Below are 19,832 nucleotides of genomic sequence, written 5' to 3'. Positions count from 1 at the left end.
TATCAGGGGAAAGCAGCAAGAGCCAAGTTCATGGCACCACAGGTGGCTCTGCTGCACAGGAGGGAAGGAATAAGAGTGGCAGGGCGATAGTGATAGGGGATCCAATTGTAAGGGGAACAGATAGGCGTTTCTGCGGCCGCAAACATGACTCCAGGATGGTATGTTGCCTCCCTGGTGCTAGGGTCAAGGAGCAGCTGCAGGGCATTCTGGAGGAGGGTGGTGAACAGCCAGTAGTCGTGGTCCATATTGGTACCAACGACATAGGTTTAAAAAAAGGGATAAGGTCCTGCAAGGTGAATTTCAGGAGTTAGGAGATAAATTAAAAAGCAGGACCTCAAAAGGTAGTGATCTCAGGATTATTACCAGTGCCACGGGTCAGTGAGTATAGGAACAGGAGAATAGACCAGATGAATGCGTGGCTGCAGGGATGGTGTAGGAGCGAGGGATTTAGATTCCCGGAACATTGGGACCGGTTCTGGGAAGGTGGGACCTGTACAAGCGGGACGGGTTACACCCTCGCAGGGGTGTTTGCTAGTGCTGTTGGGGAAGGTTTAAACTAGAATGGCAGGGGGATGGGAACTTGAGCAGGGAGACAGAGGAGGGGGAAAACAAGGATAGAAACAAAAAACAGAAAGGGAAGAAGCAATAGTGGAAGGAAGAGAAAACAAGGGTGAAAAACAAATAGACCATAGTGCAAAATAAAACTAAGATGACTAGCAATCTTAAAAAGAGAATGTGTCTTAATGCACGGAGCATTCGCAATACGGTAGATGAATTAACAGGGCAGATAGATATTAATGGTTATGATATAGTTGCGATTACAGAGACATGGTTGCAGCGTGACCAAGGATGGGAACTGAACATCTAGGGGTATTCAATATTTAGGAAGGACAAGCAAAAAGGGAAAGGATGAAATCAATGCAATAGTGAGGAAGGAGATTGGCTTGGAAAATCATGATGTGGAATCTGTATGGGTGGAGCGAAGAAACACCAAGGGGCAGAAAATGTTGGTGGGGGTTGTCTTATAGTCCCCCAAACAGTAATGGAGATGTAGGGGAGGGCATGAAACAGGAAATTAGAGACGCATGAAAGAAGGGTACAACGATAATCATGGGTGACTTTAATCTACATATAGATTGGTCAAACCAAAATTAGCAATAATACTGTGGGGGAGGAATTCCTGGAGTGTGTACGTGATGGTTTTCTAGACCAATACGTTGAGGAACCAACTAGAGAACAGGCGATCCTAGGCTGAGTATTGTGCAATGAGAAAGGATTAATTAACAATCTTGTTCCCTTAGGGAAGAGCGACCATAACATGATACAATTCCTCATTAAGATGGAGAGCGAAATAGTTGAATCCGAAACCAGGGTCCTGAATCTAAATAAAAGGAAATTACGAAAGTATGAGGTGTGAGTTGGCGATGATAGATTGGGAAGCTTTATTAAAGGGGATGACAGTGGATAGGCAATGTGTGCAGGAACGTGTGCAGGAATGACAACAATTATTCATTCCTGTCTGGTGCAAAAATAAAACAGGAAAGGTGGCTCAACCCGGGCTTACAAAAGAAATTAGAGATAGTATTAGATCCAAAGACGAGGAATATAAAATTGCCAGAAAAAGCAGCAAGCCTGAGGAATGGGAACAGTTCAGAATTCAGCAAAGGAGGACAAAGATTGATTAAGAGAGGAAAAATAGAGTATGAGAGTAAACTAGCAGGGAACATAAAAACTGACTGTAAAAGCTTCTATAAATATATCAAGAGAAAAAGATTAGTGAAGACAAATGTAGGTCCCTTACAGTCAGAAATGGGGGAAATTATAATGGGGAACAAAGAAATGGCAGAACAATTAAACACATACTTTGGTTCTGTCTTCACAAAGGAGGACACAAATAACCTGCCAGAAATGTTAGGGAACCAAGGGTCTAGTGAGAGGGAGGAACTGAAGGAAACCAGTATTAGTAAAAAAAAAAGTGCTTGGGAAATTAATGGGGCTGAAGGCTGACAAATCCCCAGGGCCTGATAATCTACATCCCAGAGTACTAAAGGAGATGGCCCTGCAAATAGTGGATGCATTATTGATCATCTTCCAAAATTCTATAGACTCTGGAACAGTTCCTATAGATTGGAGGGTGGCAAATGTAACCCCACTATTTAAAAAAGGAGGGAGAGAAAAAACAGGGAATTACAGGCCAGTTAGCCTAACATCAGTAGTGGGGAAAAAGCTAGAGTCTATTATAAAAGATGTGATAACAGAACACTTGGAGGGCATTAACAGGATTGGACAAAGTCAGCATGGGTTTATGAAAGGGAAATCATGCTCAACAAATCTACTGGAGTTTTTTTTGAGGATGTAACTAGTAGAATAGATAGGGCAGAACCAGTGGATGTGGTGTATTTGGATTTTCAGAAGGCTTTTGATAAGGTCCCACACAGTTAGTGTGCAAAATTAAAGCACATGGGATTGGGGGGAATATACTGGCATGGATTGAGACTTGGTTGACAGACAGGAAACAGAGAGTAGGAATAAACGGGTCTTTTTCCGGGTTGCAGGCAGTGATTAGTAGGGTACCGCAGGGATCAGTGCTTGGGCCCCAGCTATTCACAATATATATCAATGATTTGGATGAGGGAACTAGATGTAACATTTCCAAGTTTGCGGACGACACAAAGCTGAGGTGGAATGTGAGCTGTGGAGGAGGATGCAAAGAGGCTTCAATGTGATTTCGACAAGTTGGGTGAGTGGGCAAGAACATGGCAGATGCAGTATAACGTGGATAAATGTGAGGTTATCCACTTTGGTTGTAAAAACAGAAAGGCAGATTATCATCTGAATGGTGATAGATTGGGAAAAGGGGAGGTGCAACGAGACCTGGGTGTCCTTGTACACCAGTCGCTGAAAGCGAGCACTCAGGTGCAGCAAGCAGTTAGGAAGGCGAATGGTATGTTGGCCTTCATTGCAAGAGGATTTGAGTACAGGAGCAAGGATGTCTTACTTGCAGTGATACAGGGCCTTGGTGAGACCACATCTGGAGTATTGTGTACAGTTTTGGTCTCCTTATCTGAGGAAGGATGTCCTTGCCATGGAGGGAGTGCAACAAAGATTTACCAGACTGATTCCTGGGATGGCAGGACTGAAGTATGAGGAGAGATTGGGTCGACTAGGCCTATATTCACTCGGGTTTAGGAGAATGAGGGGTGATCGCATCGAAACATATAAAATTCTAACAGGACTAGACAGACTAGATGCAGGAAGGATGTTCCCGATGGCTGGGGAGTCCAGAACCAGGGGCCAGTCTCAGGATACGGGGTATGCAATTTAGAACTAAGATGAGGAGAATTTCTTCACTCAGAGGGTGGTGAACCTGTGGAATTCTCCACCACAGAAGGCAGTGGAGGCCAAGTCATTAGATGTATTCAAGAAGGAGATAGATATATTTTTTAATGCTAAAGGGATCAAGGGATATGGGGAAAAAGCAGAAACAGGGCACTGAGTTAGATGATCAGCCATGATCATTTTGAATGGCGGAGCAGGCCCGAAGGGCCAAATGGCCTACTCCTGCTCCTATTTTCTATGTCAAATCTTCTTTCTTGATCATTCTTCAACTGATGAATAGCATATCTGAATCACATTTTACAGGCTAAAACTTTGAATATATTAGAAAGGCTATTTTTATTACTGATACAAGATGTGGCTGGTTACTTTAAATTTCGTTATTGCATGATAGGAGAGACCATCAGCTGTTTGTGTTTTTCTTCTAATTTATTTTCTGCATTTTTGGAGAGGACACAAAGATGCTGGTATCCAAAATGTCACTTATAAAGCATTGTTCCTATGCAAAACCAGGCTAGGGTCTCACATCTGGGTGGAGTTTGAAGCACGATTTTTAAAATCTGCTAAGCTTGGTTCAACTATGGACAACACTTTTTGCTTTTGTTTCCAGTTTTGAACTTGAAAGGGTATATGGCAGGTATATCCCAAGCTGAGACGGCAGAGGGGGGGGGGGGGGGGCAGTTAGGCAAAACCTCAGTGTTCTGTTAGGGACACTAGTTTAGGTTTAATGTCAAGATTTAGCCAAGTGTCTTATGTTAATTTTGAATATCCAAGGAAGTGAAAGTTAAATGTTCTGTAATAAAATGAAATCTCAACTGCACGTATGCCATTGTTTAACCTTTTCTTTTAATAAATCTGATTCATATTTAATAGCCCAAGTCACAAAATCTGATAGTGTTTATTCTTCAGTTATCGAAACACTAGACGGCCACATGAGTAACAAAGGGTTCTGTTTAATCCCTGGGCAATGCTACATTAACAAATATTGTACATATAAAGTGAGGGCTCACATGGGAGAAATATTCTGTGCAATGCATGATCCACATGTCCCACAATCATGTCCAGCTCACCATTACTTAAGACTTTTACAGTAAAAGCGAGTGAGTTAGAATTTTTTTTAAAAAAAAAAGAAAAATCTTGCACAGAACCTTCTGGGGGAAAAAAGCTCCTCAAAATTCCTCAAAACTTGAAAGATTGAGACTGCAACTATTTAACACTGCAATAATTTAGGTGACTCATTTAAAAATGTTTGAGTTTTTAAAAATGAAAAAAAGGTAATTTTATCAGCATATAAACGTTTCTAAAAAGGTACTATAGCACATCACATGCATTACACATTCAGGCACTTCATTAATATGACCTGCTGACCCAAGGGAGTTTTATGCTGCTCACTGCAACAATATTTTGTTTGCATTGATTAAACAAATAGAAATGAAATAACAAATAGTACTCCCAACAGTGTTGATCTTCAAACAAAACTTTTACTATCCATTTTTCCTTGAGAAAGAAATAGAAAGGAAAGCATAAAAGGAGTCCATCAGTATCTGACCTTTGGTTTTTAAGGTGGTTAACATTTGTTTTAATTAAAGGAACTTCAATTCAATATTTATAGAGTTTGTACTAACATACACCAACAAATCTGTTTATATAAACAATTTATATAAACTGCAAATGTTTAGGTCAAAGAGTATTTAATATAACTTCAAGTCATACTAATATATAGTCACAATGTAAAGATACGATTCTTCATCTTACTTTCATCAATATGTTTTTTTAAAAAATATCTAACCATAAGATCTTAGAACTGGGTGTAGCAACATCACAAATCAGCTGCATTAGAAAGAACACAACCATGTCACAATTTTCAGAAATGCACATTGCAGAAATTAAATCTTTCCGGTACTGCATGGCAGCAGATTGTAAATGGCTATATCTTCCTCTTTGATTCTACAATTCCATGCAACAAAATAAATGTTATTCATACAAAATTACCTTCTTCCATCCACTGAAATTGAAAAATATCTCAAGGCAACTTCTGTTCCTTCAGGCAATTATTTTCTTAAAAACAAACACTAAACTTGAAGGGATTTGTTGCTGCAGGTCTCATCCAATGCAAGATCTGTTTACTATTGTCCTCACAACTTGGAATGCTGTTAGTGTTTAAAGTAGATGCTCACTACAATTTGTGTTTTACAAATACATAGAAAGAGATAGATAGATAGATAGGATAGATAGATAGATAGATAGATCAAAAAGGTCACTTCCATCCTTAGAGGATTGTGATGTAATTTTCACAAATTATGGAAACCATCATCATCCACTTTTGATGCATTTTTTTCTGTCACAGAACCACTTGAAGACCTACCTTCCAGTTAGCCCAGTGCTGAGATTCTATAATTTTAATCACAGCTCCCATTAAGATTCCTATGAGAAAAAAGGACAAAAAAAAATGGTAAAATGTATTGACATTCATTTAAACACAATCTTGTTGGATGAATGCCCTTTCAAATGAATGAGCAAGTTGGTTCAGGACACAGGATCTAAAACATCTAGTGGTCCAAAGGGGCAGTACTAAATTATAATAAAACCAAATGCAATACACTTAGAAGTGGATGTTCAATTCTTGCTTTCTAAAACCTGTCACAATTCACTTCATTTATTTTTAAGTAACTTATTTAAAGTGTCACTGCTGTTATAAATCAGTCTGTACTTCAGATGAAAATAATACCTTTCATTTCTGTCATTAAATTCAAGTTGTTGTTTAAAGTCTGTTTGAAATTTTAATTTATTTGAGAAAAGTACAAGAATAGTATCCAATAGCAAATATCATATCTGCTAGCCAGTGGAAATCTACCATTCCAGCTCTCCCAAACTGTTCCAGCGACTAAGAACATCCTACTTAATGAAAAAAAGGGGAAATTTTTTTTTAAAAAGATAAAACCAAAAAAAAAGTAAAACCAAATGTTCTTCAGGAATACAAAACTGATTTTCATCTATGTTTTCCTTCTATTAATGGGGTTTATAAGTTCCAAGTAAGTAATGGAAAAACTGGAATTTTTTTAACCAATTTAAAATCTTGTATTACACAGGTTAGATGCACTCCAAATATTCTCCCATACAGCGCTCATAATTTAAACTTAGTGTCAAGCTTATTGCCCCAACATATCCTAATCCCACACTAGCCTTATAACTCAAATTAAAAAGCTGTAATCGGTGATAACTTGATTCAAGTCTACTATAATTGGATTGGGACCTCAAGCTCAATTAGGTTGCGAACCCTAATAACCTTAGGAGAAATTAAACAAAGAATTTTGGTCTCAACTGCTTAGACTACATTTCTACCCAGATTTTGAATATTGTAACATCAAACCACACAGCCCATTATTTCACAGTAATGACAATCAATAGATTATAAAGACCACTGAACAAATAATCATTACTGAAAAGAAAATCCAAATATTTTGATCAAAAAACTACAAATTAACCAAAAGGTGTTAAATAATAGGGACCAGATCTATAGTTACACTATAAAGTATTCTTTCTTCCCATACCCAATACCATTTCAAATTTTTCAGCAATGGTCATGCCTTATTGAAGATGCTGTCAAGAGTTATTATTTAGGTCACTTTACATGAAGACCCACTGTGTTGGATATTCTTTTGCACTGGGGACATGCTCCAATTACACTGGTTGCAGTTGCAGGTGTGCAATGTGAATGTGGGTTCAAAGAGTAATTGGACCTTGGTGCATTAGAATGGCACAGATTCCAATCTAGAGATGCCCAATCCAAGCAATATTAATACCAAATACGTCCTGCTGTGTACTATGACATTTCAGGTAGGGGAGTAGCTGAAACTAAAAATGCTCCCACCATCCCTTTCTAAAATAAATAAGGTCTAGCTCAATGCATTAAATAATAATTACAGTACACTTACCCAACGACACAACGGCCACACTTTCTGGCAGAAAATGCAGTTTATATTTGATCAGCAGCCGCACCAATATGATGCAAATAGCTGTGAAATGAAAAGTGAAATATAAAGCAGTTATGTATAAATAATGTTACAAAGCCAAAGGGAAAAAATATGTACTTTTGAATATTAAATCAGATGGAATGAAAAACACATGTCAATGTCATGGCATCTCAGAGGAGTAAAAATCTTTTGGTGCAAAAGCCCAACTCTACTTTCTATATAAAATATATATATTTTTTAAAATAGACACCTGGATCTTCTAAACCCAAAATTGTTCAGCGCACCAATTTTCAAGAAGTTCAAAGTTGTTCTCTGCTCCAAAGAAGCATCTTAGACCACACCAAAATCTTGATACCATTTTAATATAGACATATTTTGCAACATAGCAATTTTTAAAATTGCTAGACACCAAAATCTATACATATTAATTTTCAAATCTGCAAATATGAAGATTTGTTTCTGACTAGAAACACACCATACTCCAACAGAATAAATATGCAGAACATAATTGGAGGGAGAGAAAAAGTTGCTAGAAATAAAGCACTAACAAGTGGTAAATTCAGTTAATTAGTGATTATTGTCCAAAACTAGTTGTTCGCTAAACTTGTCAAGTAAATTTTAATAGACTTCAATTAGAAACAAATAAAACATATCAAGAATAAACCAAAAAGAAATCTATGCGCAGGCTTTATCCTAAAATTTGAAATACTGTCCTAGTGTAGCTCGACATCCTGTTTGCATGTCGTAACATAGTATATATTCCAATAATCCTTAAAATAAAAGTATTTGGCGCTTGTTTAGCTTAGCAAATATTTGTGACTACACATTCCTTTCTCACCCCATCTATTTGCATCCAGTACTGAACAGCCAGCAAACTGTTCAATAGCTGCACTATCTTTCAGTAAACACCACTTCGTTTACACACCTGGCAAATGACATTCACTAATTGTCATAGATTATATTATGTGACCATGTGACAGACTTATTTCAATAAATAGTTTGGAATTTTTGAATGGATTGTCACAGCTCTGAATTAATGCAGAAAATCTACAGATGGTAATGACCCAAGGAAAAAAAAATTAAAAGCACCTTTATTGAAACACAAAACAAAATGTATAGTTATGCTACAGAATAGTTTACTGCAACAGGCAAAAATTACTTCTCCATTTCACATTAGAATGTAAATAAGAATTATGGTTGCAAAAATACCCTCAAAGATGCTTTAAATAAGAACATAAGAAATAGGAGCAAGAGTAGGCCATATGGCCCCTCAGGCCTGCTCTGCCATTCAGTAAGGTCATGGCTCATCTTCTACTTCAACTCCACTTTCCCTCCTGATCCCATAACCCGTTATTCCCTTAGAGTCCAAAAATCTCTCTCTCAACCTTGAATATACTCAATGACTGAGCATCTACAGCCCTCTGGGGTAGAGAATTCCAAAGATTCATAACCCACTGCGTGAAGAAATGTTTCCTCATCTTGATCCTAAATGAGTGACACCTCATCTTGAGACTATGACTCCTAGTTCTAGACTCTCCAGCAAGGGGCAACCGCCTCAGAATTTACCCTGTCAAGCTCTCTAAGAATTTTATACATTTCAATTTCTCATTCTTCTAAACTCGAGAATATAGGCCTATTCTACTCAATCTCTCCTCATAGGACAACCTTCGTGCAAAAAAAATTGACCTTGTTACAGGTATAAAGTCAATGCATCAATTTTTATAGTTCCAGCATTTGATCAACCAGGAAAAACAACCTTTAGAACAGGTTTGTTGATGTACAGCATTTTTCTAAAAGTTATTTGCTTCTTTAAATGAGCAATGAAACCTGAGAAACACATAAAATAATGCCACTCATGTACTGTTAGCTGTTTTTAAAAAAAGGGGAAAAATAGATTAGAATAGAATTATAGTTCAAAGAACAGTTAATAAAAATAAAAGAAAGAGACTTGGCTGTTGGGAGGAGAGATGATACAAGCAAAATTAATTGGTTACAATTTTATTTCAGAGTTAATATTATAGAAATAAAATTACCCCAATATCTGAGGAGCTTTGTTGCTAAACATTAGCATTTGTTTTAGCATAACAGTGTGTGAGCTGCAAATTTAAAAACTGGCCAGCTCAGGGTCACTAGACATTTCCAGGAGCTGCCAACAGTTTAATGATTAAAACATCAGGAAAAAAATCTGAAGTCAAAATTCAGAACAGATTAGCCTTTTGTGTCACAGTGACATACCTAATATAAGCAGACTAAAGAATATAGTCATTCCACTTGACTGTTCTTCCTGTTGTGCTTCAACCCCTGTCTGCAGAGGCAGTATCGGTTTTGGTGGAGTTGGCGGAACCGGTATTGGAGTGGTGGTGGTGATAACAGGAACTGTGGTGGCTTGCAGCGTGTCATTTTGTTCTGCAGTATTATTTGGCAACCTGAAATTTGTGAAACAGCAAGACTATTAGAAAATGATTAACTCCTTATTTACAATACACTTGTCACTACACACATCAGTTATTTTCATCCATCCAACTGTACTCCCAAATTAAAACTGTCAAAATAAACTAGAAAACCAAAGAATATAGTACACAATAGCTACGCTTTTGTTAAATATTCTACATATACCACGCATCACTAAAAATGTATCGCACAGAAAATCCATCACACTTTTCAGATTGGCTTTAAAGAATCATTATCTGTTAAATTGACCATGCTAATTGGCTGAAACATTGGCATGTAGGAAAAGCTACCCAGAGAATCTCAAATATTTTTTCCAGTCCCTCGCACTGGTCCACACAGGAGTCACCTAATTTTCTGTCTTTCAAAAGTAAGCATTTTGCATTTCAACTTCCATACAATGGAGGTATTGTAACTGTCACAGTTATATGAACAGTTATCTAAAGTGAAATGTGCAATGTGATCTCAGGTACTTTGACATTGCAAACATTATGGTTTCTAATCCTGCAAACATTGAAAGTAACCATAATCTGATGAATAGGAAAGTATCTTAACATGTGCAAAATGTGTGTATTTCTAACAAGTCCGGGATAATAAAGTGATGGAATAAACTGCTTCAGTGTTTCTGTACACACATTTAGACCAACAACCCAAAGGAAAACAATTGTTAGAGACAAATCCATTTTACAAATTTGTTCAAGTATGCCCATTTTGGAAATATTTTTTAAAACATGAGATTTTAGGTAATTTAGAAAACTTTATTCATGGACAGAGGGGGACTTTGTTATGTGCACTAAGGCAGGGGGAGAATCCAAATAGAGATTGAAAAGTATTGCTCATTACATGCACGCTTTCATTCAAAGGCAAAAAAGAGAGGGATACCCAGTATATACAAATAAGGAAACTCAAGGTCAATAATGACCCATTCCTAACTCTCCCATCTTAGAAAAAGCTTTTGCTACACAGAATCCTTCTGGTAAATGGACCGAAGAGTAAGTAGATGTACAGCGTTTCCGGAGTGACCAAGTTTTTAAACAAAAACAGAAACCAAAGTGAAGGGCCAAGACATGCTAAGGTTGACCAGAGTAAAACAGCAGATGAGGTAAATCAAAAAAGTGGTGATTCGTTCACTCCAAGCTTGGATTTTAGATTACAGGATGAAGGAAAGACTGAGGGATGCAATATGTTCCACAGTTTTGAGGTCCAGCAGGAAATGTTAGGAGACAGATATATGATCAGCAAGCGTGATAGAGATGCCAAGCCCATCTGAAATAATAAAAAGCTAAATATATTCAATGATAAGAATGTTATAAACTTTGAACAATTATAAATGCTACTCCAATATTTTAGCTATTGTACATGGATTGGCCCATATAGTTTGGAAGACTTTCAGGTGGAGTGCTTCTGAAATGGATCGAAGATTGGCTGAAGCAGAGGGTCAGTATATAAGGAGGTAATTAGTGGGGTGCCTCAGGCATCAGTGCTGGGGCTGTTGATGTTTGCAACATGTCCAAGTAACTCAGAAGTCGGGATGAAAACAAAACTCAAATTTGCAGTTGATACGGCAAACTGGCAACACATTGATCAAATACAAAAGGGCCTGGATGGATTAAGGAGCTGGACTAATGAGCTAATATTTTATGTAAACAAATGCAAAGTCATGTGATTGGCAAAGGATAATAAAGTGACGATATAGGCTAAATGTTGTTATTCTACAGGACATGGCACAGGAGAGGAATTTGTGGACACTGGTGGATGGGTCAGTGAAACCATTAGCACAGTGTGCAGCAATAATAAAAAGAGCAAATATGATCCTGGGCTGTACAGTCAGAGGAATAGAGCACAAATCTCATGAAGTCATTGAGATGGCCCAGCCCCACTTGGATTACTGTGTGCAATCACCATATTGCAAGAAAGACATCCAGATATTGAGAAAGATGCAGCAAAGGGCAGCTAAATTGATAAGTTGGAATTAGGCATCTAATTTATAAGGAAAGGTTGCAGAAGTTGGGAGTGTTTACAGTGGGAAAGCAAAGACTCAGGATAAGCGTATTGAAGTAAATAAGCTCATAAATGATACAGGTAAGATAAACATTAATACGTTTAACATAGTCGCAGAGCAATCAGGCAATGGGTAGAGTTAAGGAACAGCAAAGGATGCAAGAAACTGGTAGGAGCTATGTATAAATATCCTGGTAGTAGTGATATAGTGGAGGAATGTATAAATACAGGGATCAGGGAAGCAAAAAGACAATGTGGCTATAATGGGAGATTTTAATTTTCAGATAGACTAGGGGAACCAGAACAGCTTGAGTAGTAAAGGCAATGAATTTCTAGAATATATGCAGGACAGTTTTCTAGAACAATATGTTTTAGAGCAGACAAGGGAACAGGCCACACTAAATTTAGTGATGAGTAACGAACCAGAATTAGTTAACAATCTAACAGTATGGGAACATTTTGCAAATGGTGGCCATAATAGAACTGAATTTGATATTAGGTTTGAGAGAGACAAGTGAGAGTCAAAAACCAAGGTTTTAAATTTAACTAAGGCAAATTTCAAAGGGATGAGAAATGAATTGACCATAGTGGACTGGGTTGAATTGTTAATGGGTAAACCTACAGGCAAACAGTGGGGAGTATTCAAAGATGTATTTGGTACAATGCAAAACAAGTACATACTCCTAAAAGGTTACAGCTCCACTTGCTTAGTTAAGCAACCACAGTCAACAAAGCTTAAGACAGCATCAAAGTATAAAAGAAAAGGCTTACACAAATACAAGGTAAAGTGGAAATGCAGCTGACTGGGAGAGTTATAAAAAGCAGCAAAGGGATATGAAGATAGTAATAAGAGGTGCAAAAGGAGAGTATAGAAAAAAGACTTGCAATGGATATCAAAGCATACAGCAACATTTTTCATAAATATATTAAAAGAAAGAGTGGTAAGGGGAATGTGTGACCATTAAAGACAGATAAAGATGAGACTATAATTGAACAATTAGGAAATAGCAGACTTGTTAAATGAGTACGTTATATCCATTTTCACAGTGGAGGAAGAGAAAGAAATACCATCAGTTAAGAGGAGGAACTTAGTGGATTTAATGTAAAAAAAGTGGTAAAAATAATGCGACTTATGATAGACAAATCTCCTGAACCTGATGGTTTCCACTCCAGAGAAGTAAAATAAAGAGAAAAATGCAGATGCATTCGTCATTATTTTCCAAAGCTCTCTAGATTCAGGAATTGTGCCTTTAGGATTGCAAAATTGCAAGGGAGGAGGAGACCAGACCTGTCAGTTCAACATCAATTGTAGATAAGTTACTGGAATCTATCATTAGAGACAGAGTGGTTGGGCACTTGAACAAGTATGAGCTGATCAAAGCAAGAGTCAGAATGGATTGGTGAAGGGTAGGTCATGCCTGACTAATCCAGTTGAGTTTTTTTTTTTGAGGTCACTAGTATGATGGATAGGGGAGTGTCTATGGATGTTGTCTACCTGGCCTTCCAGCAGGAATTTAATAAGGTTCCGCACAAGAGATTATTAGCAAAAATGAAAGCACACCGAATTATTGGAGGTAACCTTGCGATATGGGTTGGTAGTTGATTAGGAGGTAGAAGACAGTGAATTGGGATAAAGGGAATGTTCTCTGATTTGTTGGATGTGGCAAGTGATGTTCCCAAGTGATCTGAACCGAAGCCTCAGGTTTTCATCATATATGTTAAATGACTTGGATGAAAAAAAAAAGAGTTGTAGATCCAAGTTTGCCAATGACACTAAGTTAGGAGCCACAGTAAGTTGTGTGGATGGGAGCAGGAAGTTACAAAGGGACATAGAAAGACTGAGTGAGCAAAACTATGGCAGATGAAGTTCAACGTGGGGTAGTGTGAGGTCAACCACTTTGATCCAAGAAAGACAAATCAAAATTGTTTATGAAGGCTAGGAGCTGTGGAGCAAATGGATTTAGATGCCTATGAACAGAAATCACAAAGCTAGTGGACAGGCTCTAAAAGCAATCAGAAAGGCTAATGGAATGCTGGCCTTTATCACAAGGGGGCTGGAATACAAAAGTAAGGAAGTGATGCTTCAGTTGTATACAGCCTTGGTCAGACCCCCATCTGGAGAACTGCATTCAGTTTTGGGCACTAAACATCAGGAAAGATAAGTTGGTTTCAGAAGAGGTGCAGCGTAGATTCGCCAGAATGATAGTGACTAAATTATGAGGAAAGGGTGCATAAACTTGGTTTGCATTCCCTTGAGTTTAGAGATTTGAGGTGAAATCTAACAGAGTTCTTTAAAAAGATAAAGGGATTTGATAGGTAGATACAGAGAAACACTTTTCTCTAGTGGGGGAATCCAGAACAGGGGTGCAGTCTTAAAATTAGAGCTAGGCCATTTGGGAGTGAAATCAGGAAGCACTTTTACACATAAAGGTAGTGAAAATCTCACTCTCCTCCCCCAAAAGGCTGTGGATGCTGGGTCAATTGAAATTTTCAATTGATCGATCAAGGATGTCAAGGAATATGGAGCAAAGGCAGGTAAATGGACTTAAGGTACAGATCAGCTATGATCTATTTGAATTCCAGAACAGACTAGAGAGGCTGAATAGCCTACGCCTATCCTTATGTTCCGATGTAGATTCTACCACAGATAGCTTCAGGCTTGGAAGATAGAAGTTGAAAAGGCAAGTTGGATTGATGACGACGACAACAACATCAACTACTTGCCTTTAACGTTGTAAAACATCCCAAGGTGCTTCACAGGAGTGTTTTCAGACAAAATTTGACACTGAGCCACACAGGACTTATTTTACACAGTGGTTGGTTAATGTATGGAATGGACAACCATGGAAGGTAGTGGGGGCTAATTATATCAGCAAGTTCAAGAGTTAGAAGGTTTGATAGAAGGGTTTGACAAATGTCATGGGATGCGATATTTCCCAGACACTTGGAACAGCTTCATAGACCACAATGGCCTTTTCTGGTCCTGTATGGATAGGAGTGCACTGAAACTATTTGATAAACCATTCTATCACCATGAATGGACTCATAAATTGATCACTAAAGAAAGAACTTGCATTTATATGGTGCCTTTTACATCCTCTTGTCTCCGAAAGCACTTTACAGCCAAGAAAGTGTTTTTGAAGTGTTGTAATGTGGGAATCGTGGCAGCCAACTTGTGCACAGCAAGGTCCCACAAACAGCAATTAAATAAATGACAAGATCATCCATTTTAGGTGTTGGTTGAGAGATAAATGTTGGTCAAGGGATAAATGTTGGGCAGAATACCAGGAGAACTTCCCTGCTCTTCTTTGAATAGTGCCTTGGAATCTTTTACATCCAGCTGAGGGCGCAGACTGGGCCTCGATTTAACATCTCATCTGCAATGAAGTGCCAGCCTAGATTATCTGCTTAAATCGCTGGAGTGGGGCCTGAACCCAGAAACTTCTGACTCAGAGGATAGAGTGCTACCTCTGAGCCAAGGCTGGCACCTAATTTTACAATCCTTGCAATCCACAGTAATATTTAGTTACCAAAAAAATGTGAAAATTGAGAGAGTTAATTAGCTCATTACTCTTAGGAATGGGCCATGATTCTGGCTATAATTGAGTGATCTGTGATCCAATTTTGTCCAAACAGTTACAACTTCAATAAAATTAGATTAGTTTGATAAAAATTCATCAGTAGGTTTTGTCCTAATGGGCCTTGAGACAATTTGACACCATTATCCTCAGTATCACGAGAATAAAATTCCTATACAGTAAAAACGTGATTGAATGGATTTGGACTAACTTGAATATGGCACAATGTGCAAGAATTGGTGACTGAACTCACGTCAGAGCTTAAAGTCTGCACAATTCTGTACTATTCCAGAGTATGAATTGTTATACATCTCATTATTCCCATTTAAATACAAAAAACTTCATTAAAAAAAAAATCACACACCCAAATACATCAGCTCTACCAGTCAACAGCTGATGAAGAATGGCACGGCGTGGCATTGTAAACAGGAGAGAAGTTAGGAAACACTTCACACAAAGGATGGTAGAAATGTAGAACTCTCTCCCACAAAAAAGTAGTACATGGTAACTCAATTAATAATCTTAAAACTGAGATCTATAAAATTATTTTATAGCCAAGAGTAGGAACATAGGAACAGGAGTAGGCCATTTAGCTCCTCGAGCCTGTTCCACCATTCAACGAGATCATGGCTGATCTGCGACCGAACTCCATTTACCTGCCATAACCCCATATCCCTTAATACCTTTGGTTAACAAAAATCTATCAATCTCAGATTTAAAATTAACAATTGAGCTAGCATCAACTGCCATTTGCAGAAGAGAGTTCCAAACTTCTACCACCCTTTGCATGTAGAAGTGTTACCTAACTTCATTCCTGAAAGTCCTAGCCTAAAAATTAGAGCCATGTCCCCATGTCCTAGACTCCCCAGCCAGCAGAAATAGTTTATCTCTATCTACCCTATCAGTTCCCCTTAATATCTTGAAAACTTTGATCAAATCACCCCTTGATCTTCTAAATTCCAGAGAATACAACTCTTGTTTGTGTAATCTCTCCTTGTAATTTAACCCTTTAAGTCCAGGTATCATTCTAGTAAATCTACACTGCATTCTCTCCAAGGCCAATATATCCTTCCTAAGGTGCAGTGTCCAGAACTGAGCACAGTAATCCAGGTGTGCATAGAAGCATAACTTCTACACCCTTGTATTCTAGTCCTCTAGATATAAAGGCCAGCATTACATTAGCCTTTTTGAATATTTTCTGTACCGATCCATGACATTTTAATGATCTATGTACATGGACACCTAAGTCTCTTTGGACCTCCACTGTTTTGAGCTTTTCACCATTTAGAAAGTACTCTGATCTTTTTAGGTCCAAGGTGGATGATCTCACATTTGCCTACATTGAAATCCATTTGCCACAGTTTTGCCCATTCACTTATCTATTAATATCTCTGTAATTTTATGCATCTATCTACACTGCTTACAATGCCGTCTATCTTTGTGTCATCGGAAAAACTTGGATATGTAGCTCTCTATCCCGTCATTTAAGTCGTTAATAAATATAGTGAATAGTTGAGGCCCCAACACAGATCCCTGTTGGTCACCACTAGTCACATCCTGCCTATTTGAGTACCTGCCCAATATCCCTACTCTCTGTCTCCTGCCACTCAGCCAATTTCCTAACCAGGTCAATAATTTGCCCTAAATTCCACAAGCTTCAACTTTAGCTAACAGTCTGTTATGAGGGACTTTTTCAAATGCCTTCTAGAAGTCCAAATAAACAACATGCATAGACATTCTCCGTCTACTACTATAGCCACCTCTTCAAAAAATTCAATCAGGTTCGTCAGGCATGACCTACCTTTTAAAGTCCATGCTGGCTCTCTCTGATCAACTGAAAATTTTCAAGGTGTTCAGTCACTCTATCCTTAATTATAGACTCCAGTAATTTCACAGCAACAGGTGTAAGGCTAACTGGTCTATAATTCCCTGGTTTCCATCTCTCACTTTTCTCCAATAGCAGAGTGATATATGCAATTTTCCAATCTAAAGGAATGGTTCCTGAATTGACAGAGCTTCTGCAATGTTCTCACCTACTTCCTTTAAAACACTGGGATGGAAATCATCTGGTCCTGGGGATTCGTCACTCTTTAGTGCCATTATTTTCTTCATTACTTTTAATTTGCTTACATTAATTATGATGAGTCCCCTTCCCTGATTCAAAATTAGTTTCCTTGGGGTGTCCGGCACACGATCCTCTTCCTCTACTGTAAATACTGATGCAAAGTAATTATTTAACATGTCCACCATTTCTTTATTTTCATTTAAATATCACCATCATCAGTTTTTAAGGGGCCCACATTGCTTTTGACCATCCTCTTTTTCCTAGTATAATTGTAAAAATTTATGTTGACTTTGATATGCTTTGCAAGTTTCTTTTCATACTTCCTTTTTGTAGCTCTATCTGTTTTGCCACCCTTTGCTGTTCTTTGTATCTCTCCCAGTCACCAGGATCTGCACTACTTTTTTGGCTTTTTGTATGCTTTTTCTTTTAGTTTATGTTGTCTCTTACCTCTTTTGTCATCCATGGCTGTTCTTTTTTGGCAAATAGAGCTCTTGCCCTTTAGGGGTATAAACTAGTTCTGTATCATGTTATATTCTTTTTTGAACACCACCCACTGATCTGTTGTTTTACCCATTAACAGATTTTCCCAGTTTACTGTGGACTGTCTCGGTCTCATCCCGTTGAAGTCGACCTTACCTAAATTTAGAATCTTAGTAGCTAATTCGGGTTTCTCCCTTTCAAACACAATGTTGAACTCGATCATATTATGATCGTTATTAGATAAATGTTCTCGCACCATTAGGCTGTTAACTAAATCTGGCTCATTAAATCTAATATGGTCTGTGCGCTTGTTGGTTCTAGGACATTTTGTTGCAGAAATCTGTCCTGAACACACTCAAGAAATTCACTACCTTTCTGACATAGTATTGAGGGATATGGACCCAAGGCAAGTAAATAGAGTTAAGATACAGATCAGCCATGATCTAACTGAATGGCAGAACAGGCTCAAGCAGCTGAATGGCTTACTCCTGCTCCTAACACAACCATTTGAGCTTTAAACATATGTAGAGCATTGCACATGTACCTAAACTAGATAAGAATACTGCTGCTGGAGCCAGTTGGTATAAACAGTCCTGATACTACAGCTACTGGCCCCAAATTGGATATGAATTTAATATAAAGAAACTGGAACACTCCACGTTGCTAAACTAGCTATTTGTTTTTAAAGTGTTCATTGACACTGATTACATTATTTTTAAAGGCGAATGTAAATCGAGTTATGATAAAGCATTACTTCTTTTAAAAAAAACAAAAGCTTTCATCTCGTTCCATATCCTTATTTTAAAAGATGATGAATGATTTTCCAAACCACAACAAAATATGCAGGTCCAGTAGTTCCACCATCCCTGGCAGCAGCCACTTTGGGCCCTTTAGCCTTGTCCGTTCTCCCCACCTGTCTTGCTCTCCTTTTGATCCTTTATTTCCATCTTCCGAAGGATGATGAACGATTTCGTCCCGTTGTGGTGTACCGCCGTCTCGCTGCTGACTGTCACTGGACCCACCAGCCGCGGCTGCCTCCCCGGCCCCGGCTACAGCTTTATCCTCACTCCGGGCGAGCGAGTCGCACTTCGTGCAACATGCCGTTAGTAGCAGAGCGACCACCACAAGGTGAGCACAAAACCTCCCCGCAGCAGCGCCACTCACCATCTCCTCCTTCAAGTATTTATTGCAAGTATTGAGGAGACTTCACTCTCCACATTAAATACCCGAACACAACCCCTCGCTGACTGCGTCACCTCTTCCGGCTTCGTTGCTGTTTACTCGCACTGCATGTCGGGAGATTGTAGTTCGACCAGAGAAATAAACTACAAGTCCCAGAGTGCCCTGCGGCATCCACACATCCATCGACCTGCAGAACTCAGTCTGAAATAACATCCCTGGTCCTGGAAGATTGGAACTGTTAATCTTCCACTGCATGCTCCAGGACACTGCCGATTATCCAAACAGCAACGGTCCATTCATTGGACTTGGAGGGATAAACTTGTCACAGGGGGCTAGGATTCTGCTTCCCACTTGGCTATGCATGAGCACGTTAGCCGTCTTACCAGTGGGTGAGGTGTTCCTAAATGGAGAAATAGTGGTAAGCTTACCAGTGCTCTTTCCTGATGTTCTTAAGCTACTGAAGTTGAATCAGTGAAGTGTGTGCATTCCATATAGGCAAACAGAAACTACCTAAATTTCTAAGCAGCTTGGTGAAAAAACCATTCCAAAGTCAGATTGAATGTTTCAAGAATGTAAAAAATAGGAGCAGGAGTAGGCCATCTGGCCCCTTGAGCCTGCTCCGCCATTCAACAAGATCATGGCAGATCTTCTACCTCAACGCCATTTTCCTGCACCATCCCCATTTGACTCGATTTTTTTTATTCATTCACGGGATGTGGGCATCGCTGACAAGGCCGGCATTTATTGCCCATTCCTAATTGCCCTTGA

At 38.6% G+C, this 19,832-nt stretch overlaps 1 protein-coding gene across 1 annotated transcript in view; it reads right to left on the bottom strand.

Annotated features, from left to right (window-relative positions):
* slc9a8 (solute carrier family 9 member 8) overlaps nt 1-19,156 on the bottom strand; it is an 84,421-nt gene extending 65,265 nt beyond the window's left edge. Inside the window, exons 1-4 of the mRNA XM_068000579.1 lie at nt 18,796-19,156; nt 9,546-9,736; nt 7,272-7,352; nt 5,702-5,760 (exon numbers count right to left, since the gene is read on the bottom strand). Of these exons, the coding sequence (XP_067856680.1) occupies nt 5,702-5,760; nt 7,272-7,352; nt 9,546-9,736; nt 18,796-19,049 (585 nt within the window). The 5' untranslated portion in view covers nt 19,050-19,156. The remainder of the gene's footprint in view (nt 1-5,701; nt 5,761-7,271; nt 7,353-9,545; nt 9,737-18,795) is intronic.
* Between the last annotated feature and the right edge of the window lie 676 nt (nt 19,157-19,832).

Source organism: Heptranchias perlo, chromosome 19, assembly GCF_035084215.1.
Source record: "Heptranchias perlo isolate sHepPer1 chromosome 19, sHepPer1.hap1, whole genome shotgun sequence".
Lineage (NCBI taxonomy): Eukaryota > Metazoa > Chordata > Chondrichthyes > Hexanchiformes > Hexanchidae > Heptranchias > Heptranchias perlo.
This window is presented reverse-complemented; position numbering and strand designations above follow the sequence as displayed.